We start from the raw sequence: 20,614 nt of genomic DNA, 5'->3' as shown, positions 1-20,614 counted from the left end.
AGACAGACCCCCACGGGGAGACCCTCAGGGGGAGAACAGGCAGGCCTCGGATCCCACAGGAAGCTCAGTGTCGGGTGCTGCCTACAGTCTGCCTGCCTGCTATGAACGACCATCAAGGGACACCCTCGCTGACCTGGTCACTCACCACCTTTGGTCATTAGTTCATCATCTCATCTCCTGCTTGTGGTTGACTATGACCCTGGGTCCTCTGCCTCCCCTCCCAGGCTTGTCACTGCTGCTCCCCACAGCCCACATCATGGTGGAAACAATGATGTGACCTTGAAGTAACTATGAGGGCAGTGGTCACTTTCCTAGTTAATGTCCCTCATCACTGCTACCTGGCCTGGCTCCATTTGTCCCCAGCCTGGGTGTCTGGATGCTGTGGAAGTGGCTCAGGGCTGTGAGGGAGCCCTGAAGGGCACAGAGATGGGTATGGACCCTGGCCAGCTGCGAGCTGAAGCCCAGGACATGTGCCACCAGCTGCTGGAGGACCCATTCTGGCAGTGCCATGCCCAGGTATGGGTGGGGAGGGGTTGACCAGCTTCATAAGGGAACCCTCCGGAGAGGCAGGGTGGGGAGGGTGCTGCAGAGGTCCCAGTCTGGTGACCTGTTGGGCCATTGGTCAAGACATCCCCTTCCTGTCCTGGGTTTCATCTCTGGTTTTATCCAGATAGCTCCTGTGTTCCCTGAGGTCCCTTCCAGAGTTCACAGATGGAAGCAAAGGGTCAGGTGCTGGTAAGGTGAAGGCGTTTGCCAGCTGACAGGCTGTCCTTGCTCGGCAGGTTCCCCCCGATGAGTACCACGAGGCCTGCCTCTTTGCCTACTGTGCAGGGGCTGCTGTGGACAGTGGCCGAGAGGGGCGGCAGGAGGCTGTGTGTGCCACCTTTGCCAACTACGCCCAGGCCTGTGCCAGGCGGCGCATTCACGTGCTCTGGAGGAAGCCTGGCTTCTGTGGTACTACTTGACCTGCTTGCCCCATGGAATTGACTGAGGGTCCTCAAGGGCCCCCATTTCCTGAGGGCACTGCCATCCCTGGGCACCCTCCCAGCGCGCTCCCATGGCTTCCTGGCTCTTCAGAGCCAGAGGGGTCTGGTGGGACACCGCAGCCCCTCACAGGCAACTCCTATGCCCACAGAGCGTCTGTGCCCTGGGGGTCAGCTCTACTCCGACTGCGTCTCATCCTGCCCCCCCAGCTGCTCGGCGGTGGGCCAGGAAGAGGAAGGGGCCTGTAGGGAAGAGTGTGTGAGTGGCTGCGAGTGCCCACCTGGCCTCTTCTGGGACGGCGCCCTCTGCGTGCCTGCCGCCAGCTGCCCCTGCTACCACCGGCGCCAGCGCTATGCTCCCGGTGACACTGTGCACCAGCTGTGTAACCCATGGTGGGTCCTCAGACCTTTCTGGGGGTGGCAGCTGCATGGTTGCCTCTTATCCCTCCCTTTATGCTTTCTCTGAAAACTGCCTCCCCCAAATAGCCAGCCTATTCTGGCTCTGCTCTCTCCTGCCATGGTCGCGGTGACCTGTGATCGCTCCTGGCATGACTGATGGCCTATCTTAAAGCCCTGGCCAGCTGACCTCTACCCTTTCCAGGGGTGGCGAGGATGCCAGGAAGGGAAGGGAGCAAGGTATGGGGGGACTGTCTCCAACTTGGCTTCCCCACCCCAGGGTGGGACGGATGTCATACTGCCCTATCCCACCCCATGTGCCCACAGTGTGTGCAAGGATGGCCACTGGCACTGTGCCCAGGCCTTGTGTCCTGCTGAGTGTGCAGTAGGTGGCGATGGGCATTACCTCACCTTTGATGGGCGGAGCTTCTCCTTCCGGGGCAGCCCAGGCTGCCGCTACAGCCTGGTGCAGGTGGGTAGAGGACCAACTCTGGGAAAGGGACCTTGCCAAAGAAGGGTCCCTCCCCAATGTGTCCTGGGAGGTGGTGGCTGTAGGGAAAGCGCATGCGCGCGCGCGCGCGCACACACACACACACACACACACACACACACACACAGCAAAACCTACAGCCCTGCAGGAAGAGCCAAGAAAGAACAATGCTGGAGGCAGACTGGCTCCCCAGACCCTGGAGCCTCCCATGGGTTTCCACCTCTTCCTTTGGCTCCAGTGAAGGTCCTGCTGTCATGGCCACCTCAGGGCCACCAAAGAAATCCATCCTCACAGTTCTCTTTCACAGATGGGACAGGACAGGCTTGTCATAGTCACAATCCCAGGGGAAACAGGGATCCTTCGCCCAACCCAGTCCTCCCCCCAATAAAGATGGGTCATTTCCCAGGTTCAGCGCTGAACCTTGTTCTTTTCCACGCGTCCAGGGTCCCCATCCAAGTAGTGGACCATTTGCGTTCTTTTATTTGCTCTCTCCTTTCACGAGCAGTGATGGGGTGAGGAAGTCAAGGGAGTGTAGAGACTAGTTGATGCATGGTCCAAGCAGCCATCTCCCCAAGGCACACAAGACAAGTGGGTGTGCACACAGGCACACACACTTGCACGCACACAGACACAAACAGGCAGGCACATGCCATACTCAGGCATGCACACATAGATTTAGCAAGTGTACGTCACTTAGAGAGTAACATGCTTACCCACAGGGAGGGAAGACGGGAACCATCCCTCCCCATGCAGATATGCACCCACGTGCACACACAAATGTGCACTCCCACACACCTACGCACACCCATTCTCAAGCAACCCCCTGCACACAGTCACACAGGCCTTCGTGGGTGCTAACCTTGGCAGGGGTCAAGCCCTGTCCCTCGCAGTGTCTGTCTGCCTGGAGGGCTCCCACATGGGTAGGAGCAGCCTTGGAGGAGCTAAAGGTCCGCAGAGGCCTCCCTGGGGGAACTGAGGGTCTGCCCATCCCTGTGCTCCTGTCCTCCCAGGACTATGTGAAAGGGCAGCTGCTGATCGTGCTGGAGCATGGCGCCTGCGACTCCGGGAGCTGCCTCCACGCCCTGTCTGTCTCCCTGGGGAGCACCCATGTCCAGCTCAGGGACTCAGGTAGCCTCAGCTCTACCTCCTCAGGGTGACCGCCTCGCCTGCTGTCCTCTCTTCTCACCCAGAAGCCTTGGGTACCGTCCAGCCCCTGCCCTCCACACTGCCTGACACCTGGGAGCCCCACAACTCTCCCCCAGATCCTGCAACCAAGTTCACGGCCTCCACTGCCCACCTCTTATCTCTGAGGAAGACACACTGTCCTGAGGACATTTCCCAAGGCCTCTTCTGCCCCATCTATGGGGAAAACACAAGTCCTGCAGTTATGAAAATCTGAAAGGCCAGACCAGGCAGGCCCCTCTCAGCCACTGTCCCTCCAATGCCCCCATGCCCAGGTCTGTTCCTGGCTCTCTTTGCCCAGCTCTTTGTGCTGACCACAAAAGGAAAAAGGCATGCAAAAATGGGCACTGAAGTAGGCACAGTGTCCCACGCCTGTAATCTCAGAGGCTCGGGAGGCTGAGGCAGGAGGATCTTGAGTTCAAAGCCAGCCTCAGCAACTTAGTGAGGCCCTAAGCAACTCAGTGAGACCCTATCTCAAAATAAAATATAAAAATGGCTCGGGATGTGGCTCTGGGTTAAGTGCCCCTGGGTTCAACTCCCAGTACCAAAAAAAAACAGGTGCTGGGGACGGGGGAACTGACAGGAGTCCTCCTTTGCTCTGGTGAAGGTCCTGCTGTCGTGGCCACCTCAGGGTCACCAAAGAAATTTATCCTCATGATCCTCTTTCGCAGATGGAACAGGACAGGCCACTTCACACAAGACAACCCCAGAGGAAACAGGGACCATCTGCCCATCCCAGCCTTCCCCCCAATAAAGATGGGTCATTTCCCAGACTTAGCACAGGGGGAGCTCAAGTGGGACCGGTGACTTCCTAGGGACCCTCCAGGCCCTCCCACTCCCCCCAAGTCCTTCCATTCTTGCAGCCCCATCCACCCACCTGCCCCCCGCCACCCCATCAACAGGCTCCTGTTCCAGGAGCTGTGCTGGTGGACGGACAGGATGTAGGACTGCCCTGGACTGGCACTGCGGGTCTCAGCGTCTCCAGAGCCTCCTCCACCTTCCTGCTGCTACGCTGGCCTGGGGCCCGTGTCCTCTGGGGAGTGGCCGACGCTGCAGCCTACATCACCCTGGCCCCCCACCATGCCCACCAGGTGTGCCAGGAGGTGGGTGAAGGGCTGGGCGAGGTTCTGCTGAAGCTGGATGTGACCATCCCACATGGTCTCCTTGGCCCAGGTGCAAGGTCTGTGTGGCACCTTCACTTGGAACCAGCAGGATGACTTCCTGACACCAGCTGGGGACGTGGAGGCCAGCACTGCTGACTTTGCTAGCAGGTTCCAGGTGGCAGGCAATGGAGGGTGCTCCTCTGGGGACAGTGTCCCGCTTTTCCCCTGCAGCGTCCACTCCCAGCACCTTGCTTTTGCAGAAGCAGTCTGTGCCATCCTGCATGGCCCACCCTTCCAGGTAGCCAGGGGGCCGACCAGTCACAGGGAGGCAGCAATGGGAACCCAAGAGGATGAGGAACCCAGGGAGGAAGAGTGACCTGTTTCCTGTCTTCCCAAGGACTGCCACAGGCTGGTGGACAGGGAGCCCTTCCAGCTGCGCTGCTTGGCCGCCGTGTGTGGCTGTGCCCCCGGCAGGGACTGCCTGTGTGCAGTGTTATCTGCCTACGCGCACCGCTGTGCCCAGGAGGGCGCCCTGCTGTCCTGGAGGAACCAGACTCTCTGCCGTGAGTCCCGTGCCCAGCCAGCCCTCCCTCAGGCTCCTTCCCACCTCCCTCTTCTGGCCCCTTCTAGAGAAGCTGGAGCGGGGCAGGACCTCTGACCTGAGTGGGTTGTGGGCTTTTCCTCCTGGGAAAGCACAGGGGGCATGTGGTCCAGACGGTTGGCTATGCCCCTGATTTGCGTGTGTCCCTGGGTGCAGCTGTCCTGTGTCCTGGTGGCCAGGAGTACCAGGAGTGTGCCCCAGTGTGTGGTCACCATTGCGGGGAGCCAGAGGATTGTGAGGAGCTGAGCAGCTGCGTGGCTGGTTGTAACTGCCCCCCTGGGCTGCTGTGGGACCCTGAGGGCCAGTGTGTGCCCCCCAGTTTGTGCTCCTGCCAGCTTGGAGCCCATCGCTACACCCCTGGCAGTGTCACCATGAAGGACTGCAACCGCTGGTGAGGCTGGTGGCTCTGGGGACAGGGGAAGAAAGTGGGCTGAAGAGGGAGGGCACGAGGATGGGCTGGTCATGGTGCGGGGCAGGAAGCGCCGGAGCACCTCGCGTCCGCGCGGCACTTTCCGGGACTCACCCACGTTGGGTTTTACTTTCCAACAATAACGGAGTGAAGTCGGAAGTGGAAGAATTGTTCCCACTTTGCAGATAAGGAAACCGAGGCTCAGCTAGGCTGGACAGCTTGTTATGGAGTAGTAAAGGCAGGTTCTGGACCTGAGGAGGCAGGGCCAGGATCTAGGGTTTGGTGGGTGAGGACAGGGCCTCAGCAAAATCCCTCTCCTACCTGGGCTGGGGGTGGGTTGTTCAATACCTCTGCCCTGCGCCTGGGCCCCGACAGTGGTCCCCCCGGAGCGGGGAGGAAGGGTGCGGTGTCTCTCCCAGGTACACAGTCAGCTGGAATAGCCCTGATTTCTCTGCAGGTGGCGGGGTGCTGGGAGGTGAGCCGCTCAGGTCTCCAGCTTCAGAGCCGGTTTCCGCTCAGTGTGCCTGGGTCCCCAGTGTCTGGGTCCTGAGACTCTCACCAGGCCTGGCTCTTACTCCCGCCCGCCCTTCCGTAGCATCTGCCAGGAGAGGGGCCTCTGGAATTGCACGGCTCACCACTGCCCCCCCCAGCGGGCCTTCTGCCTGGGGGAGCTCGTCTATGCTCCTGGAGCCTGCCTCCTCACCTGTGACAGCCCCAGCACCAACCACTCCTGCCCCACGGGCAGCACTGACGGCTGTGTCTGTCCCCCAGGCACCGTGCTGCTGGTGAGGCTGGGAGGGGGTAGGACGGGCCAGCAGGGTGGCCTTCCCAGCCCCAGGGCACTGTGCTGCTCCCCTAGCTGCCCAAAACAGTGTCCCCACCCTCTGCCCAGGATGAGCGCTGTGTGCCTCCTGATCTCTGTCCCTGCCGTCACAGTGGGCAGTGGTACCCACCTAATGCCACCATCCAGGAGGACTGCAACATTTGGTATGCTCAACCCCCACAACCTACCACCCTCTGGCCTTGGGACCCCTGGCTCTCCACCATGCTTCCCTCCACTGGAATGGGTTGGGGTGGTAGGTGGTCTGGGCACTGGGGACCCTGGAGGATCTTCCACACTGAGGCCCGATCTGGGGTTGCAGGAATCTGGACCAGCTGCCCGCCCTGTGTATAGCTCCCAGGTCCCTTCCTCAGTGACTCTGTCCCTACCCCTTGCCCACAGTGTGTGCCAGGGCCAGCAGTGGCACTGCACAGGCCAGCTGTGCAGTGGATGGTGCCAGGCATCAGGTGCCCCCCACTATGTGACATTCGATGGGCTGGCACTCACCTTCCCTGGAGCCTGCGAGTACCTGCTTGTTCGAGAGGCCAGCGGCCGCTTCAGCATCTCTGCCCAGAACCTGCCCTGCGGGGCCAGTGGCCTCACCTGCACCAAGGCGCTGGCCGTGCGTCTGGAGAGCACTATTGTGCACATGCTCAGAGGTGGCTGTGACATTGCAAGGATGACCTTGATGGGAGGGGGGGCACTCCTACGTAGTCTCACGGCCACACACCAGGGTGGCCAGGGTCCAGGGTCCTCAAGTCAGGTCCTCACTGGGCTTAGTTGTCCTCAGTGTGGTGGGACGGGTGGCTGTCCTTCTGGTTGGAATCATAATCACTCAATAAATCAAGGTCCAGAGAAGTCTAATGACTTTCCTAAGGTCACAGAGGTTGAGAGGTAAAAGGTTTGAAGGGAAGCCAGGAGGGCCTCATGGGACCCCGGAGGCTCTTCACTCCAGGCCAGGCCTGAACACCTTTCCTCCTCCCAGGCCGGGCAGTGACGGTGAACGGGGTGAGTGTAACACCCCCCAAGGTCTACACGGGCCCAGGGCTGAGTCTGCACCATGCAGGCCTCTTCCTGCTGCTGACGACACGCCTGGGCCTCACCCTGCTCTGGGACGGAGGTTAGGCCCCACCCTCATGCCCCTGACCCAAACCCAGCCTTAGCACTATGGGGCTGGACTCCCCCAAAATCCTCCCTCCTGATGCCTTCCCAGCTCTGAGGTCAGGGTTGAGCCCCCAACAAGCCCCCGCCCCAGGCAGATATCCAGTGAGACAGTCAGACCAGGTTCTCTGGCCTGCTGAGCCTTGCTGGCCTCCATTGGGCACCCCAACCCTAGCACCACCCCCACCTCACAGCCCAAACAAGTGGTCAGAGTTTCCAAATTATGTTTTCATCCTTCTGTTTTCCTTCATTATGAAAGCAATGCTGCCTCACCCAAGAAACATTTAGAAAATACCAAGTTTGGGGAAGAAGAAATGAAAATAGATCTAACATCCCACCACCCAAACACAAGCAGTTGGCGTTTTAGAAACAGAATTCTCAGTGAGAAATTGAGGGAAGCAAAATAACCTTGTAGGGACTCGGGAGGTAAGACCAGGCTGCCTCCAGGCCTCCAGCTACTGAGGACTTGCTCGGGAAAGCCTCAGCCCATCCTGGTTCCATCCAGAATCCAGCCTAATGGGGAATTTCCCTGCCCCAAACAGTTTTTTCCCCCTGGTGGTACTAGAGATTGAACCCAGGGGTGCTCCACTATTAAACCACATCCCCAGCACTTTTTATTTTGTCTTGAGATGAGTTCTCACTAAGTCACCCAGGCTGGCCTTGAACTTACAACCTTCCTACCTCAGCCTCCCCAGTCTCTGGGTTACAGGCACCAACCTAATTTTATTTATGCACCAGGCTCCTACTTCTCGTCCTTCCCTTCTAATGTCTGTCACTTCATTTATCACCACCAATCAAACCACCCTCAAAAAGGAGGGAACCAACACTCTGTAGGGTGGGGGTACTCGTGCTGGGCAGTATTATGTCGCTGGGTCTTCTCCTGACCCCAGCCTTGCTGAAGGGTAAGAGGGTCGTATTTGACAATGATGCCACCAGGTACCCGGGTCCTAATACAGCTGTCCCCACACTTCCGTGGTCGTGTGGTCGGGTTATGTGGAAACTTTGACGGTGATGCCAGTAATGACCTGCGGAGTCGCCAAGGAGTCCTGGAGCCCACGGCTGAGCTGGCTGCCCACTCCTGGCGCCTCAGTCCACTCTGCCCAGAGCCGGGAGACCTGCCGCACCCCTGCACTGTGAGCTTGGGCAGACAGAGGGAAGGACGGTGGGCCTGCAGAGCTGAGGGCTGGGGCGGGTGTCCGGGCGGCCCGGGTGCTGGAGATGGTACCCTGTGCTGCAGGTGAACGCGCACCGTGCAGGCTGGGCCCGGGCCCGCTGTGGAGTGATGCTCCAGCAGCTCTTCGCCCCGTGCCATGCAGCGGTGCCCCCACAGCAGCACTACGAGTGGTGTGTGTACGACACCTGTGGGTGAGGAAGGCTGGCCCGCGGGCGGGGGCAGTGGCTGTGCCGAGGTGGCACCAGGGCTGCTGAGCTGACTGCTCCCTCCCACAGCTGTGACTCAGGAGGCGACTGTGAGTGTCTCTGCTCTGCCATTGCCACCTACGCAGATGAGTGTGCCCGGCACGGGCACCATGTGCGCTGGCGCAGCCAGGAGCTCTGCCGTGAGTGTGCCCAACCCTCAGACTTGCCACCTGCGTGGCCTGTGAAGGATGCTTCTCCTTCCCTGCCAGCCGGCCATGTAGTCACGAGTTCAAACGTGAACTGATGCTTACTGTGTGCCAGACACTTTTCTAGATGACCCAAACGTGCAAGAATGGCTGTCCCCCAGGGACCGCGCGTCCCAGATCACTTTGGGAGGGTCTCGGCAAAGACCTAAACATGCACCCTGTGCCTTCCATGGGTGTCCCCTTGGGCTGACTCACCTGGTGGCCTTGTACCTGTGTGAGTGAAGCCTCTCTCCTCTCCACACAGCCCTGCAGTGTGAAGGGGGACAAGTGTACGAAGCCTGTGGCCCCACTTGCCCTCCCACTTGCCACGCTGAGCCTGGATGGCACTGCCGGGTCATTGCCTGCGTGGAGGGCTGCTTTTGTCCCAAAGGGACTCTGCTGCACGGTGTGTAGTCAGAAAGGGCAGAGGGGAGGGGCACCAAGGCTGGGAAAGGGCCACAAGACCTGGTGGTGGGCTGGGCCAAGGGCACGGTACCCACTTTACTCTGAGTCCTGGGCTCTGTGATCTCAGGAGGAACGTGCATGAAGCCATCTGCCTGTCCCTGTGAGTGGGGTGGCAGCTTCTTCCCACCAGGGACTGTGCTGCAGAAAGACTGTGGGAACTGGTGAGTGGGGAGTAGCTAGGTGGAGCCTGTGCCCTGCACTGGCCAAACCCAGCCTTGGCTGACCCCAGGATACTGTGTGCAGCACATGCCAGGAAAGCCAATGGCATTGTGGGAGTGACCGTGGCCCCTGTGAGGAGCTGGTGCCCGGCTGTGCCGAAGGAGAGTCTCCATGCCAGGAAAGCGGGCACTGCGTGCCACATGAGTGGCTTTGTGACAACCAGGAAGACTGTGGTGATGGCTCAGATGAAGAGGGTGAGCACTGTCACCTGTGCGACAGGGACAGTGACCGAGTCCACTGGGTCTGCAGCAGGGATCCCCAGGGTGGAGTTATGACTTGTGGGGAATGAGGGACAGGTAGGGTGTTCTGTTCCTTCTGGGGTTATGGGTTTCTATGATCCCAGTGTCCTGAGCCTGTCTGCTTACCCCATGCCAGGTTGTGCCACCCCAGGCTGTGGGGAGGGACAGATGTCATGCCACTCTGGCCACTGCCTGTCCCTGTCCCTGCTCTGTGATGGACAGGATGATTGTGGAGATGGCACAGATGAACAGGGCTGCCCATGTCCCTATGACTCGCTGGCCTGTGCTGATGGGCGCTGCCTGCCCCTCACCCTGCTGTGTGACGGGCATCCCGACTGTCCAGACGCCGCTGATGAGGAGTCCTGTTTGGGTTAGTAGTTTCTGCTCTGGACTCGGGCCCACCAGGCAGGCTGTCCTACCAGGCCCAGCTCCTGGCCACCCCAACCTCGCCCGCCCCCTCCTTTGCCAGGTTCTAGCTTGTGAAGTGGGCACCTGCAAGTGAGTGGGGGCACCAGAAAGAGTGAGACTGGGGGCAGTGTTCCGGGACCAGCTCCTCCCTCTGACTGCAGGGCAGGGGAACTGCACTCCTGGGGAAGTGTCCTGCGTCAATGGCAGCTGCGTGGGGGTCATTCAGCTGTGCGATGGAGTTTGGGACTGCCCAGATGGAGCTGATGAGGGGCCTGGTTACTGCCCACTGCCCTCTCTGCCCATGCCCCCTGCTGTCACAATGCCTGGCCCCTCCACTGAGTCCCAGGAAGGTGAATCAAGTCCCTTGGGCAGTGCCAGCCCTGGTGAGTCTCCTGGAGGAAACGGGGGAGCGGGGGGACCCTAACGCTCCCCATAGGATGGGGCTGGGACAACAGCTCAGAGGAAGGATTCAGGTGGCGCTTTGGGGCGGCAGAGGATAGAAAGGGGTGGAGGGCATTTGAGGGGAACTGAGGTCCAACCTCATTTCCTGGCACCCAGGGCCTTCTCTGGGCTAGGGGAATCTAATGGAAGTTCCTGGACCAGGAAGAACTGTTGGGAAACCAGTAGGGCCACAGGGTACAGCGGGTGGGTTGGAACCGGGGTGACTGCAGCTGGGGAGGCCGGCTCAGGTAAGAGGCAGGACGGTTGGAACCCGGAGCCAGGAGGTGAGCCCCCAGCCGCGGTGGGAGGGGACCCGCCTGCGGAAGCCGATCCAGCACCGACGCCCCCGCAGCCCCGCGCTGCGGCCCCTTGGAGTTTCCATGCGGCAGTGGCGAGTGCACCCCGCGGGGCTGGCGCTGCGACCAGGAGGAGGACTGCGCCGATGGCAGCGACGAGCTGGGCTGCGGTGGGCCCTGTGCCCTGCACCACACGCCCTGCGCCCGCGGCGCGCACTGCGTGTCCCCTGCGCAACTGTGCGACGGAGTGACGCAGTGTCCCGACGGCTCTGACGAGGGCCCAGACGCCTGCGGTGAGAGTCGCCCCGTTCGACGCTGTCCTGCTCTCCCCAGGCACCCTGCACCTTCCCCCTGCCTGGGTGGGCCCACAGCTAGGTAGTGACTTAGGTCTGGAGACATCAGTCTGTTAAACTTTTATGTTCCTTTATTTTTTTTTTTTAAACCAGGGATTGAACCCAGGGCACTTAACCACTGAGCCCCATCCCCAGCCCTTTTTTGTATTTTATGTAGAGACAGTGTCTCACTGGGTTGCTTAGGGTCTCCCTAAGTCACTGAGCCTGGCTTTGAACTCAAAATCCTCCAGCCTCAGCCTTCTAAGCTGCTGATATTACAGGCGTGGCCTGTGACCAGCCTTTGATCTTCTGAACGAATCTGTCTTTGCCCTCCTTCCCCTGCCCAGGGGAGAGGGGAAGGGACTTTTGGTTGTGGGCAAGAAAGGACAAGATGGTGGGCATTGGCTCTCCGGGCCTAGGGAGTGGGTCTGTTTTAGGGTTCCCCCACCCCCATTTTCTCCCTATCCCACCTGGGTGAACCCTTGTGAGCCCTAGCACGTTGGTCCTTCTGGTCCTGGCCACTTTCTGAGAGGAGGGCTGTCCACAGGGGCCAACTCCTCCCCAGAATCTGCCCCTCCTGGACTCCTCCCAAGGATTTCTGTGACCATGGCGAGCCTCAGGCTGACCCTGCGTCCTACGAGCCTTCCTCCTCCAGAGACCGGGGACCCTCCCTTGCCAGCCCTTCTGCAGAGAGGGCATAGAAGGGAACAGGAGCACAGCAGGATCCTTCCTACTGTGCTCACAGGTTCCACCTAGCCTCCCCTGTGCCATGACCTCTTGCCCTGTGGTTTGGTTCCCTGGCTGTGCCTGAACCCTGAGCAGCACTGTGATGGCATCCCTGACTGTCCCCAGGGCAAGGATGAACTGGGCTGTGGTGTGGACACTTCTCGTGGGGCTGCAGCTGACACTTGCCAGGAGGTGGCTGCAACTCCCTGCTAATTGGTTTTCTCTCTTGCTCCCCAGAGGGACTGCCAGTGCCAGGAAGTCCCATCGGGACAGGATTTCCCTGCCCAGAGTACTCATGCCCCAGTGGCACCTGCATTGCTTTCCAGCAGGTGAGGGTGGGGAAGGGAGGTGAAGAGGCAGAGCCGTGCCCCCGCTGCAGAAGCCCTGAGCCTGTTGTTCCCCCAGGTGTGTGACGGCCAGCCCGACTGTGAGCTGGTGGGGGAGGCAGGACTCACCCCTGAAGAACAGGGCTGTGGGGCCTGGGGCCCCTGGAGCCCATGGGGGCCGTGCAGCCAGACCTGTGGGCCTGGGGAGCAGAGCCAGCGCCGCCGCTGCTCCCCATCCGGGCTCTTGGTGCTGCAGCACTGCCCAGGCTCCGCCCATCAGTCCCAGGCCTGCTTCACCATGGCCTGCCCAGGTAAGGGGCTGGGGACACCAGGGACGGGCTGGGGACACCAGGGAGGGGCTGTGGGACAGTGGAGCCTGGAGAGAGGAGGAGAAAGGAAAGGCCACGGTACCCTCAGCCCTACCTCACACTCCCACCCCTACCCGCCTGGTCCCTGCCCTCACAGTGGATGGTGGATGGAGCTCCTGGTCCCCCTGGTCCCTGTGCTCTGAGCCTTGTGGGGGCACCATGACAAGGCAACGTCAGTGCCACCCACCCCAGAACGGGGGCCGAGCCTGTGCCCTTCTGCCTGGGGATCCTCACGGTGCCCGTCAGACTGGTGAGTTGGAAGGGGGAGGGCCCAGGTGCGGCTGGGAGCTGCTGGTGGGACACTTGTCCCTGTTGCTGTTCCTCCTCCCAAGTCTCTGACCCCACCCTCAGCGCCCTGCCCTCAGGATGGCTGCCCCAATGCCACCTGCTCTGGGGAGCTGGTGTTCCAGCCCTGTGCCCCCTGCCCTCTGACCTGCAATGACATCTCTGGCCAGACTGTGTGCCCACCTGACAGGCCCTGCAGCAGCCCAGGTGAGGGGGCTCTGGGCTCAGGGTCTGTGGAGGCCACACTGTCTTCCTGGAGACCTCACCCTGTACCTTCCCTAGGCTGTTGGTGCCCAGAAGGGCAGGTGCTGGGCAGTGAGGGGCAGTGCGTGTGGCCCCGGCAGTGCCCCTGCCTGGTGGATGGAGCCCGATACTGGCCTGGGCAGCGTATCAAAGTCAACTGCCAGCTCTGTGTCTGCCAAGATGGGCGGTCCCGGCGATGCCGGCCCAACCCAGACTGTGCCGGTGAGGACCCCACATCCTGTGGCCCTTCTCTCAGGGTCCCTTGTCCCCTCCCCAGGCCACCCAGTTGGGCACCCACCTCTGCCCCCTGACCTTAACTCTTGCTCTCTTTCAGTAAACTGTGGCTGGTCCTCCTGGTCCCCCTGGGCCGACTGCCTGGGCCCCTGTGGGAGCCAGAGCGTCCAGTGGTCCTTCCGGAGCCCCAACAATCCCCGCCTCTCTGGCAGAGGACGCCAGTGCCGTGGCATCCACCGCAAGGCTCGCAGGTACCAGCCGGGCCTTGCCTGCACCTTCACCACTCTTCCTGCTTCGTTTCCACCATAGAGCCCAAATTACAAAACCGCTCTGCGCCCTCCCAGTCTAAATGCTGGGACCCCCCGGGGTCCTCGGCCTTCTCCTTCAGTACTGTGCCTTCTCGATTCAGAGCAGGGCACACAGCCCACGCATGCAGCTCCATAAATCCCCGAGCAGGAATGGGTGCCCTGTGCCTCTGGAGGTGTGTGGGGTGAAACTTTGGGGGAACACAGCCATTTCTGCCTGCACCCCCTGCTGGGACCAGCTCTGCTGAATGGTGGTGCCGACATAAATTGCTCCCCCAATTTTGGGCCCATTGCAATTCCTCAGATTCAGGGGCAGGATGGGGTTGAAGGGGGTGACCAGACATTAGCCCAGGATTTTCCCAGTCTTATCCCTTGAAGTCACCAGTCCCGAAATGCCCTCCATCCAGGTAAAACAGGAGGGTTGGCCACAGAGGTGAGCACTCTCCGGGCTGAGGCCACTTTCCTCTCCAGGTGCCAGACGCAGCCTTGTGAGGGCTGTGAGCAGCAGGGCCACGTGCACCAGGTCGGGGAGCGCTGGCGTGGGGGTCCCTGCAGGGTGTGCCAGTGTCTGCACCCAGGCACGGTGCACTGTTCCTCCTACTGCCCACTGGGCAGCTGCCCCCAGGTGAGGTGCCTGGGAGCATGGAGGGGTGGTACGAGCCAGGGTGGAGTGGGTTAGAGGTGGGCAAGTGGCCTAATTTCTATGCCCCACAGGGTTGGGTCCTGGTGGAGGGAGTGGGAGAATCGTGTTGCCACTGTGCCCTGCCTGGTAAGTGGGTCTGGGTACTAACAGAAGAGGCCAAGGGGGGGAGGATCTGGCCAGGACCTAGGAGGGAGCTGGGGGTGGTCCAGCTTCCTTATCCTAAATGTGTACCTAAAGGCTGATGAGGGTGGGACCGAGCCAGCACACACAGGTGTACAGGTTGTTCACTGTACAAGTTTTGCTGGTAGTGGGAACTGAACTCCAGCCCACAGGGCTGCTTCCAACCAGAGGCAGCAGCCCTGGGTGAGGAACTGCACCTGCTTGTCATAGTCCTAAACTACACTGGCAGTTTATTCTGTGTGCTGTGAACATTCAGTGGAAATATAAAACCTTTAAGTCATACAAAAGGAAAGAGGTTCCCTTCCCAGCTGGTGGGGAGGGTGTACTCGTGGGGTTTCTGGGAAGTCAAGGGAGAGAAAGTATTCCAAGAAGGGAGGAGGACCCGAGTGCTGAGGGAGGGGCTGGCAGGGGCCTCTGGGTCTCCTCCTCCCGACCCTTGGGTCCCTCTACACAGGAGAGAATCGGACAGTGCCTTCAACGGCCACTCCTGCTCCTGCTCCAGAGCCCAGTCCCCAGACCAGTCCCCCTCTGGTCACCTATATTCTGCCTCCCCCAGGAGGTAAGGACACAGCTGAGAGGGTCTTGGTGCCCTGGGCGGGAAGCAGACCATCGGGACTGCCGGAGGAAGTTGTCCTGAGGCTTGGAAGTCAACCCATCTCCAACCCTGCCCTCCTGCCCCCTGTCCTGGGTCAGGGTCAGGGGCGTGGGCCCCTTTCACTCCCCAGATCCCTTGTAGCTTTCTAACCGTGCCCCTGCCACCCCTCCTACCCGACTCCAACCTCTCCTCCTGCACCCAGATGCCTGCTATTCTCCCCTGGGCCTGGCTCGACTGCCCGAGAGGGATTTGTGGACATCATCAAGGCGGCTGGAGCACCCCACCTGGGCTGCCCTCCTGGGGGCTCCCACCAAAGGGCCTGCCAGTGCTGAGTGGCACACGGGGCCACCCTACCTGCAGCTGGACCTGCTCCAGCCCCGGAACCTCACTGGTCAGTGAGGAGGAGGAGGGATGGTGATGTGGGGGCAGGAGGTGGTGCCTTCACACCGACTCCTCCTGCCCGGGCCGGGCTCCTCCTAGGCATCATCCTGCAGGGAGCCAGCTCCTCCGACCCGTATGTCACCAGCTTCTCGCTCCAGTTCAGCAGTGATGGTCTACACTGGCAGGACTACCGTGACATCCTGCCTGGCATCTTGTCCCCACCCAAGGTACTAAAGGCCCAAGGTCTCTGAGGCCAGCATGCCCCTTTGTGGATTCCACAGCCCCTCTATCCAAGGGTCTTTCAGTCTCCCCAAGGGACAGTCCCTGCATTTCGTGCCTGTGGAATAACTGGTAAGTAACAGGGACTATTCTGTGGAGCAGAGGGGCTGAGTGTCGCTGTCAAGTATATGTCCAGGTCTGCAAAGCTCTATAGCCGCCTGGGAAGGAGAGGGGGTGGGGAGACATCAAATGCACAGACGGCCTTGGAGACCCAGACCCCCGCGTGTCCGGGTGCAGCAGCCTGAGCGCCCTCTCCTCGTGGGTGTGCTCCGCCCCGGGAGACAGGCCCGTGAGCAGTGTTAGTCCGCACAGGTGTTTGTCTTACCTATTTAAGGAGCACCTGCTCTGAGTGGGACCTGGCCCCTGCCGTAGGAGAACTGCCACCTCAGGGGGAGGAACCTAGGCCAGGACCAGATCCCCTGCAGCCTTGAGGGACTAAGTGGCTACAGCCAGGAGGACATGGGCTCTGGCAGAGGCAGGATTCCTGTGAAGACTGAGCAGAGAGGAGGGGCACCCAGCAGGGTCCCCGTGGCAGCCTGAGTAAGAGGCAGGACTCCGGCAGCAGGCACCTTCTGCTTCAGTCTTTCCCCAGGAACTGGGACGATGTGGCCCCCAGAGCATGGACCTTCAGCCGGATGGTGCAGGCGCGGTACATCAGAGTGTGGCCACATGGTGTCCACCACAGCGATGTGCAGCCCAGCACCTTCCTGTGGGTGGAGCTCCTGGGCTGCCAGCCAGGTACAGCCCGGCGGGGAGCAGGAGGCCCCAGCTGAGCAGGCGCTGGCAGAGCCCTCACCACGCCCCCGCCCACAGCACCCCCACCAGTGCGCCCATGTCCGGAGGCCAGGCCCCGCTGTGCCAGTGGCGACTGTGAGGATGGCTCTGATGAGGAGGGCTGTGGGCCCCTGCCTGCGGGCGCCGGCAGGTAGGATGTGGTTTGGCCTGGCTTAGGGGGCCAGCCCTGCGCTGCCTTCGCCCCCAGGGGCCCACAGACCCTGCGTGCCAGGCGCCGCATCTGGGTGCCCTGGGGCCCTTCCCCCACGGGTCTCTCAGATTCTGAGCCTCTCCTGGTCTGGTGTTCAGTGGTTCTCAAAATATGGCCCTTGGGCCGGTCGCACCTGGAACTTGTTGGACAGGCGGATTCTCAGGGGTGGACCCAGCGACGCGTGCTTTACAGGTCCTCCTGCTGACCCAGACACACGGCAAGCTGAGAGCCATGGTGTAGAAACTGCCTTTGTCTAGTCTCAGCAGACAGCGTCCTTCCTGAATGCCCAAACCTAGCCCAGAGACCCCTGACTCCTCCTGGATGTGGGGGGTGCTCAGGCTGGGGGAGCCCCCGGAGCCCCCTTGGTGATTTTTCTTCTCAGAGTCCTTTCCACCGCCAGGACCCCAACCTTCTCCACCCAGCCAGGACAGGTGCCTCTCCAGCCTCATGAGGTGAGTGGGAAGCTACAGGCTCAGCAGACGGGGTGCAGGGGCTGGGTCTCCGGCCTCTCTGCCTCACCTGCCCTGCTCCTGCACCTGTCTCTGCCTCTCTCTCCTTTGGTTCAGCATTTCCTCTGCTGGTCTTCCTTGGTGCTGCTCTGTCAGGCTTTCAGCCAGGAGCATTCTGGGGGCAGGGCTAGGTGGGGAGCTGGGGACCAGGGCGACAGGGAAAGGGCAGGGCTCTGGCCTGGAGGAGTTTGTCCCTGTGCTCAGGGACAGTGCCAGATCATCTTCTCCGGGAGTCTGAAGGAGCACTGTGCCAAGCAGTCCCCAGAGGCGTCCCAGACAAGGCTTGAAGCAAGGGGGATGGCTGGAAAAGAGGGCCCTTTCCCACTGGGGAACAGCCTGTCAGGAACCCAGGGCACTGTACTGTGGGGAGATGGGGAGTTTGGGGACAACAGCTGTGGGATGCCCTGGTAGGTCAATGAGAATAGTGCCCCGGGGGCAGCGGGTGGGGAAGGCAGATGGAATCCGAGAATGGCATCAGGACCATGGGATGGAGTTGCATCCTCAGTGGGAATGAGTGAGCTGAATCTGAGCAGGTCAAGGAGCCGCCTCGGGGCCTGGACTGAGCCCTCTCCTTCTTAGGGTCTGGCAGAGACTGACGGCTGGCATCTCAAGCAGGGTTCATCCATGTCCCTCACAGGTATGTTCCCCCACCAACTCCATTCTCCTCCCACACCCTGTCACCAGCTGCACCTGCCCTTCCAGAGCTAGGGGCAGTGATGTCTCAGAGGTTCAAGTGTCCTGACCCCTGACTTGCCCCAAACTGAGAGAGCTGCAGGTTTGGTCCAGGGAGACACTGGGCACGTTGGTCATAGCCAACTCCTGACCTGCTCACCCTCCTGGATTCCAGGGGAGGTTCAGGCCAGCTCCTAGGGCTGCATCTGGCCTGCAGTAGGGCCACCTCCCTCAGACTCCTGGCCAAGACAGGTCTCCCCTGTGGGGTTGGATGCCACCTGGCCTGGCCTGAACAGCCTCTGCCCACCCACTTGTATAGCCGGGCACTTCTCTAAAGTGTTTGTTGACAGCAGATCTTCCTGAGTGGGCCTGAGAGTGGGCAGGGTCACCAGGTTAGCATGTTCCTAAACAGGACAAGGAGGGGGCTCCCCGCCTGGTCATGTTCCAACCTCCTCAGGTCTACTAATCGCTCACCAGCACTATGATCCCAAGGGCCTTCTCTGTAGGGAGGAGGGGATGGCTCAGCCACCAGAGCAGCAGACATATCCTGGCTCTCTCCTGCTCCCAGCAGACCTTGGAAACACCATACTGCATGCCTGAACCTCGGCTTCCTCACCTGTCAGACTGGCAGGTCTTATGGACAACCCCAGAGACCCTCGCAGGGGGTTCTGATGACAGTTGCTCACCAGGCCATCTGGCCCTTGTTGCTGTCTTTTGTTAAAAGCAGATGAAGTAACTTATACCACCCCTCAGATCCACAACCTGTACTCGTAGGAAGAATTCTAGTTCTCATTCTAAGTCTGATTCCAGAAAAAAGGCCGTCTTTGAAGATGAATCTCTTGCCAAGAAAATGAGTCTCTCAACAATCTCTTTGCTGTAGCTGCCTCAAAGTCAAAACCAGTTTGTTGGTGTGTTTGGCTTCTGTCCAGCAGTAGCAATGGGCTCATCTTGAGTCTTGCTAGTATTCTCCTGTTCTGCTGCTGTGTTTGAATAACCTCAGTTCTTTCCCCTAAATGTCTTGTCATTTTATAATGATTTGAACTTGAAAGTTGCCATTAGTGTCTTTTTTTTTTTTTTTTTTTTTTTTTGGATCAAAGATCGAACCCAGGGGCACTTGACTGCTAAGCCACACCCCCAGCCCTTTTTTTGTAGTTTATTTAGAGACAGGGTCTCACTGAGTTGCTCAGGGCCTTGCTAAGTTGCTGAGGCTGGCTTTGAACTCAACATCCTCCTGCCTCAGCCTCCCAGCCACTGGGATTACAGGCACATGCCACCTCACCTGGCACCATAAGTGTCTTCTGTGACTAGGGTACAAACCTCAGATCAAAATTAAGTTTTCTTCTGTTTTCACTTAAAATGCTTCTCATGCTCTTTGGACTACCAAGTGCCACTTTTCTTTCTTTTTCTTTTAATCCGAGTCCCCTTGGAAGGTGGGTGTGGTCTGTGGCCCTATGACTACCCTGCACCACCCAGAAGCCTGACACCCTCCTGGGTCCATATCACCTCCTCTCACAGGAAGGGAAATTGGGCAGCCCTCACTCCTTCTCTCCTCCACCCACAGAGAAGAGGCCACACCCTGTTCCAGCCTCCGAGGCTTCTCACCGGAGCTCTGGGGAATCTGTGCAGATGGGGAGCATCCCTCCCACATTCCATGCTGGGTCTCAGAGCCTGCACCCAGGAATGGCAGCCATCACGGTGCTCCCCACACACCGGACCACTCCAGGGACCCCCGCTGGTAAGCCTCTGAGCCCTCCTGCCTGGCTGCAAAGCCTGTGTGAGCCTGACTTCTCCGAGAAGGGACGGAAGCCCTGGGAGGTCGGTGGTTTTGCTCAAAGTCACATGACTCATGGTCATTTTGGTAGAATCAGGCCTACGACCCAAGTTTCCTGACCCAGTTCACTCCCTTTCTGTTACGCCAAGAGAGGTGGAAAGTGGGGCACCCCAGATGCCAAGAGGAGGGAGGTTGAGGACTGCCAAGAGGCGGCCAGGGAGGAAGGACAGTGCCACCAGATCCCTCACTCAGTCGGCTGTGGTGGCACCCGCAGGTCAGAGAGTTGCCCCCAGCCCTTTCCCACCCGTGCGATGCCTCCCTGGGCAGCTGCCCTGTGCGGTGCTGGGCTGCGTGGAACAGGAGCAGCTGTGTGACGGGAAGGAGGACTGTCTGGACGGCTCTGACGAGCAGCCCTGCGGTGAGCCAAGGGCCTGTGTCATATGCAGGGGATGGCAAGGGGGCTTTGGGCCAGAGGAGACGCTGCACCCGTTTCCAGCTCCTGTGGGAAGGATGGGGCAGCATGGAACAGAGAGGAACTGAAAAACCAAGAAGGTGGATGTCTTTAGAAATGGCAGAGAGGGAATAGGATAGAGCTCCAGTCGACCCTGTTCTATGAAACCTGTCAGACCTTTAAGGAGACCCATCTCCCCATCCATCCACATATCCTTCCATCTGTGCACCCACCCATCCATCACCCTCCCACCCCCAGCCAGCCATCAAAATAATCACTGTGATCAACGCCTGCTCTTCCAATCGGGAGAGGAAAAATCAAGTGCTAATCGATCACAGGAAGGGCCACCCCTGGGAGTCACCATTCTGGAATAGGTACCTGTGTTAGTCAGCTGTTCAGAAAAAAAACAAAGGAGGAGAGATTTCTTTTGGCTCAAGATTTCAGGGATTTCAGTCCAAGGCAGAAACATCACAGCAGCCATGAAGCAGAGAGAGGAGGGGAGAGGCTGGAGA

At 60.0% G+C, this 20,614-nt stretch overlaps 1 protein-coding gene across 1 annotated transcript in view; it reads left to right on the top strand.

The window, feature by feature from the left end:
* The window catches only part of LOC124990567 (SCO-spondin-like), a 51,971-nt gene that overhangs the window by 3,023 nt on the left and 28,334 nt on the right, over window positions 1–20,614 (top strand). The window contains 39 exon segments of the mRNA XM_047560699.1: window positions 364–516; window positions 783–954; window positions 1,136–1,376; window positions 1,707–1,851; window positions 2,880–2,997; window positions 3,967–4,142; window positions 4,225–4,452; window positions 4,552–4,717; window positions 4,912–5,146; window positions 5,760–5,949; window positions 6,057–6,151; window positions 6,387–6,643; window positions 6,970–7,104; window positions 8,082–8,278; window positions 8,383–8,510; window positions 8,595–8,704; window positions 9,015–9,155; window positions 9,282–9,375; window positions 9,458–9,627; window positions 9,809–10,042; window positions 10,242–10,463; window positions 10,874–11,110; window positions 12,113–12,204; window positions 12,281–12,512; window positions 12,667–12,819; window positions 12,921–13,061; window positions 13,137–13,319; window positions 13,432–13,582; window positions 14,108–14,261; window positions 14,351–14,405; window positions 14,914–15,018; window positions 15,257–15,445; window positions 15,535–15,662; window positions 16,296–16,452; window positions 16,528–16,639; window positions 17,100–17,151; window positions 17,788–17,845; window positions 19,442–19,615; window positions 19,926–20,069. Of these exon segments, the coding sequence (XP_047416655.1) occupies window positions 364–516; window positions 783–954; window positions 1,136–1,376; window positions 1,707–1,851; window positions 2,880–2,997; window positions 3,967–4,142; window positions 4,225–4,452; window positions 4,552–4,717; window positions 4,912–5,146; window positions 5,760–5,949; window positions 6,057–6,151; window positions 6,387–6,643; window positions 6,970–7,104; window positions 8,082–8,278; window positions 8,383–8,510; window positions 8,595–8,704; window positions 9,015–9,155; window positions 9,282–9,375; window positions 9,458–9,627; window positions 9,809–10,042; window positions 10,242–10,463; window positions 10,874–11,110; window positions 12,113–12,204; window positions 12,281–12,512; window positions 12,667–12,819; window positions 12,921–13,061; window positions 13,137–13,319; window positions 13,432–13,582; window positions 14,108–14,261; window positions 14,351–14,405; window positions 14,914–15,018; window positions 15,257–15,445; window positions 15,535–15,662; window positions 16,296–16,452; window positions 16,528–16,639; window positions 17,100–17,151; window positions 17,788–17,845; window positions 19,442–19,615; window positions 19,926–20,069 (6,124 nt within the window).

The sequence above is a fragment of the Sciurus carolinensis genome, chromosome 8, assembly GCF_902686445.1.
Source record: "Sciurus carolinensis chromosome 8, mSciCar1.2, whole genome shotgun sequence".
NCBI lineage: Eukaryota > Metazoa > Chordata > Mammalia > Rodentia > Sciuridae > Sciurus > Sciurus carolinensis.
This window is presented reverse-complemented; position numbering and strand designations above follow the sequence as displayed.